The sequence below is a fragment of the Rhinopithecus bieti genome, unplaced genomic scaffold (genome assembly GCF_001698545.2).
Source record: "Rhinopithecus bieti isolate Rb0 unplaced genomic scaffold, ASM169854v2 scaffold_74680, whole genome shotgun sequence".
Taxonomy (NCBI): Eukaryota; Metazoa; Chordata; class Mammalia; order Primates; family Cercopithecidae; genus Rhinopithecus; species Rhinopithecus bieti.
Window position 1 is genome coordinate 906002 of NW_016828033.1, and position 4922 is coordinate 910923.

The window sequence follows — 4922 nt, forward strand, 5'->3', positions numbered from 1 at the left end:
CATGAGAAAAGTAAAGAGAGATTCAGATCATGACTATAATTTTCTTAGAACATTATCTTTCTTATAACTGTAGATGGCCTGGAAAACTTCCCAGAGTCAGAGAATCACATAAAATAGGATTCCAGAGGGTGGGAGGAGGTGGGGGTATGGGATTTCATTTTAGAAAGAGACTGAAGAGAGCTTGGTCACTGAAGTTCCAGGTGTGGAGGTGAAGAGGATTATCTGAATACTGTACTGATTTTATTTGACTTCAAGAGTGTTCTCCAGTGTCACTATTGCTCAGATGCCAAAATATCTCTGAGCTATTGCATAGAACATGGCGTCAGCCAGAGAAACTGGTTCAGGGGCACCCGGACACAATGAGCTTTCATAAAGGAACTCTGGAGAGATGACAAAGAAGCATATCTATGCCTGACTGTCCTGCACTCCTTCTTCTGGGAAGAAAGTGAAGCCCTCTACCAAAGATAGCAGAACGATATCTTACTCTGAAGTGAGGGCAGGAATAGTGAGCTTATTGCCTGCCATCCATCTCTAAGGCTTCTCTGGAAAGAGGATGTGCTGTCTAGAGACGAAGCTGTATTTGGGGCCCCTGCCCTGCAAAGTACAGCCAGGGGGTCTGAGTGGCCTGCACTGGCACTTTTGGGGCCACCCAGGTTCCCCACCTTCAGCACCTCCCAGCTAGGACACATATTTTACCCATCAATTCCTCCTCAACTCCACATTCTACACATTCTAGTTACTCCTGATTCCCTCTAAGAGCCTCACCAGGTCCTCCGTGGCTGTTAAGAGACAGGTGGACTCCACCAGGCAACTAGAGAAACGGCAAACTCTCCATTTACCGAGAGGCACAATCTGTCCCCTTTTCTTCCATAACTTCCCCATCTGTGAAATGGGAATAACAGCCCTGTCACAGCTACTTCATACAGTAGAAGTGCTGCATAAGGCAGAAAACGCTAAAATAAAAAGGCAGGGCATTAATGTTGCTATTTTTAATACCTATCCCATAGTTTCATTTAACATGAAACTGCAAAATATGCCTTAAGAGCCCATCCTCAGCCTGGGGAGAATAGCTGCATAAAAACTTGTTCAGATTCTTCAGTCCCACCTTAAACCTATTGAACCAGAACCTCCAAGTGTAGGGACCAGGAGCTGTATTTTTAAGGAGTTCCCAGGCAGTGCTAATCATGAGTCAGGTTTCTGACCACGATTTGCTCCCTTCCATGAACACTGGGCAGAATCTTTGCCTGGTTTGGAGGAAGAGATGTATGATGTATTTCCTATGCCTCTCAAACTTGACCAATGGAGATGGGTTACAGCTCAGGTGACTGACAATCCTTTTTAAGGAATAGGAAGAACAACAATGCTCTCGAAGGGTTAAGATCTCACAGGAGGACCACCAGAGGGGAGAGGAGGGGTCGGCGGGAAGGAATGGAACTCACCTACGATGATACCACAGGCACTGACCAATCCGATCTCTTTCTTCAGGGCTACTCCGCCCCCTCCGGAACCAGCCTCGGAGCTGGCGTCCGACTCGCCCCCACCTGGGTGTTTCTTTTCGGTGTTGTTTCGGTGCCTGGCTCCTTCTTCCATCCTTCTCAGTAGGATTGCAACCTCCAAAAGCTGCCCCCCTTTCTAAATGCGTATTCGTGTAAATATATTGGGAGAGAGCTTTGAATTAGAACGTCCTTTTCCGAAATAGGAACCACTCCTACCCTCTAAAAAAGGCAAGCAGATAAAAGAGAAAACGAAAAATATTCCTACTCCGTATTCACACTTTCTGGTCACTCGTGTTTACAAACAAGAAAGGTGTTGCTTAAAAAAAAAAAAAAAAAAGGCCAGGGGAGACATACATTTAAATATAAAAATAGAACTGTGCCAGCGACTCCGGCTGGAATTCTGCTGAAAGGGATGTGTCTTCAGAAACCAGGATGGTTCAAACTGCTGTGTGCACCAGGCAGTGGTTTATTCCAGAGCTTCAAAAAGAGAGCCTGGATTTCCCTTCACCTCTCCCCCTAATAAAACAGGAGATTGCCTTTACCTCCCCTTAGTTTTTTCTTTTATGATAAAGACAAAAGTAGTTTTCATTAACGGTAGGAAAAAAGGGCAATCCTCAGGTACTTTCTTCTCTTCCAGAAAAACAAACTGTGAACCTGACCGTGTTGCTCTAGATCTGGTTTCCACCTGCTATGGATTTCTTTTCCCTTCCCCGTCTTCTGCTTCCGCCTTTCCCAGATGTCCTTTTCTTTCTCGCTGTTCTTCGTGCGCTTGTTTTCCTCTTTTCGATCCCCGTTCTACTGCACAGCCGGCCCCATCCCTCCGGGTTTCGGGAGAGTGGCTTCTCCACACACTAACGTGCTTCTCTTTAGCGAGGGGTTTTATTCGCCCGCCGAGGCTCCGCCCCTACCTCCTCTGCTCCTCTCCATCCTCAGTCTCGTCTCCTCCCTCCTCTGCAATTGAAGTATTAGCGCAGAGCCCCCAAACAGCACTGAGAAAATGGACTAAGTTATTTCCTTTTGCAATCGTCTCTCGCTTTCTCCATCTTTCTCCTTGCCACCAAGTGGAAGTAAACTCCTTCCACGTCAACTGTTCCGGGAGAGCTCATTAGCTAGTATAATGTTACAGGTCATACAACATCTGTGAGCTTTATAAATAAGGGAACAGTTGTGCAGATACTTTTAATGCCATCAGAAATAAACTAGCCAAATGTATTAAAATATTTAGGACTAGATCATTTGAGAATACAGGAGAGAACGTTGAAGAGACATCTTCCGGTTTCCTAAAAACAGGGGGAATCGACGGGTCGGGGAGGGAAATGGAAGGCATTAACAATGGGGAAAAGGTTCTTTTAGTGTAATTGTGAGCTACTAAGAGTACAGAATAAACAAAATCGCCCGGAGCGGTGGCTCACGCCTGTAATCCCAGCGCTTTAGGAGGCTGAGGGGGGAAGGATCACGTGAGCCCAGGAGTTTGAGACCCTGTGCAACAGAGCGAGACCCTGTCTACTAAAAATTTTAAAATTAGCCGAGTGCAGTGGTGCAAGCCTTGTAGTCTTAGCTACTCAGGAGGCTGAGGCTGGAGGATTGCTTGAGCCCAGGAGGTCAAGGCTGCAGTGAGCTATGATGACGCCACTGCACTCCAGCCTGGGAGGTAGAGCAAGACCCTGTCTCAAAAACAAAACAAAACAAAACAAAAAGCCAGAATAACCACATGCACATACAAAAAGATAAAAAACAAAATCACCAGGTAGCCTTGTTCACAGCTCTTATTTAGGGCTGGCTGAAACATTAAAAAAAAATGACTCAAACTGCAGTTCTGCAACTTCTAATATTTTTGCACTATAAACTATTTGAAAAGCACACACGAGGAATTATGAGTACATCGCTGATCATGAAACAGACTTATTGATGTTAGAATAACTGTCTTATTACCATATTGAAATTATGCCTCCACTTCCCTGAAGAATTTCACTCAGAAACTGCTGCCTTAAGGTGACAGCAACAATGTCTATTTATAATTGTAAAGTATTTCAAAAAAACAGTATGAAGCAATATAGTGGACAACACTATAAGTCTAAAATAAAGTTAATTTTAGTCTTATTAAATATATTATGCAAAATTATTTAATTTTAAAGTGGGCCTAAAAAATAAAGTTCCCCCAAACTGACCTCTAACTACAGAAATTTGGCCTCACTTTCTGGAAAATGTTCCAAAAGATTTTAGGTTTTAAGGAAAATAAATACTTAATTCCTTAAAATGAGGTTGGTTGAGCTATCGTAGCAAAACCTTTTTCAAATGGGGTAAAGTTCAATCAGCAGTCATCTGCCCCCTTGATCACTCAGCAAGTATTAAGAGGTTTCAAAGGTTGGGAGGAACTTCCTCTCCTCCTTTTGCTAGTTCAAGATACAGCAAATTGAAAGGCTCAGCAAAAAAAAAAAAAAAAAAAAAAAAAAAAAAAAAAAAAAAAAAAAAACACCAAACAAAAAATTCCAGACAAGGCAGGGAATATATAGCACAAAACTCCATAGGAGGGAATGAGTCATGGGAAATGAAAAAATGTTGAATTTGCCTCTAGCCTCTCCTGACAACCTTAGAAAGCACTGAGGGAAAATTTGGTGGATTAATTTGTAAACATTCAGTTTTGAAGACTTCTGCTCAGATTTCAACATCATCGTATAAAACAAATAATGCTTCTGCTTCTCAAACGTGAGGTCCTTCAGTAATGTTTGGTAGTTCTACTTTATATGATGCAGACTTAATGTGGGATAAAACATGAATGTGATGAATTTGAGGTCTCTTGCTAAAACCAGTGCAAACTGATAACAATAAGGTAAGCTTTCCCTCTCAAATTATGAACTAAGAAGTTAAGGGGGTTATGGGATCAAATACATTCTTGGAATACAGTGGTACTAGGTGCACAAGTTGAAAAGGAAGAGCTGCTGAAGATTAGTATTTCTATTTCTTTAGCATTTGGAATTTATAAGTGGCTTATTACCATCTATTACTGGTGCAATGTAATATATAGGAAAGGGGTTGGGCATGGTGGCTCATGACTGTAATTCCAGCACTTTGGGATGCCAAGGCAGGTGCAGTGCTTGAGCTCAGGAGTTCAAGACTAGCCTGGGCAATATGGTGAAACCCCATCTCTACAAAAAATACAAAAATTAGCTGGGTGTGGTGGCTCACGCCTGTAGTCCCAGCTACTCAGGAGGCTGAGGTGGGAGGATCGTGTGAGCCCGGGAGGTTGGGGCTGCAATGAGCCGAGATCGAACCACTGCACTCCAGCCTGGGTGGCAAAGTGAGACCCTGTCTTTAGAAAAACCAAACCAGGCTGGGCTCGGTGGCTCACGCCTGTAATCCCAGCACTATGGGAGGCCAAGGCGGGCGGATCACGAGGTCAGGAGATCGAGACCATCCTGGCTAACA

General features: G+C 43.6%; 1 protein-coding gene across 1 annotated transcript in view; it reads right to left on the bottom strand.

The window, feature by feature from the left end:
- The window catches only part of SLC7A8 (solute carrier family 7 member 8), a 64465-nt gene extending 61906 nt beyond the window's left edge, over window positions 1-2559 (bottom strand). The window contains exon 1 of the mRNA XM_017864201.1: window positions 1440-2559. Within this exon, the coding sequence (XP_017719690.1) occupies window positions 1440-1590 (151 nt within the window). The 5' untranslated portion in view covers window positions 1591-2559. The remainder of the gene's footprint in view (window positions 1-1439) is intronic.
- Window positions 2560-4922: the final 2363 nt, after the last annotated feature.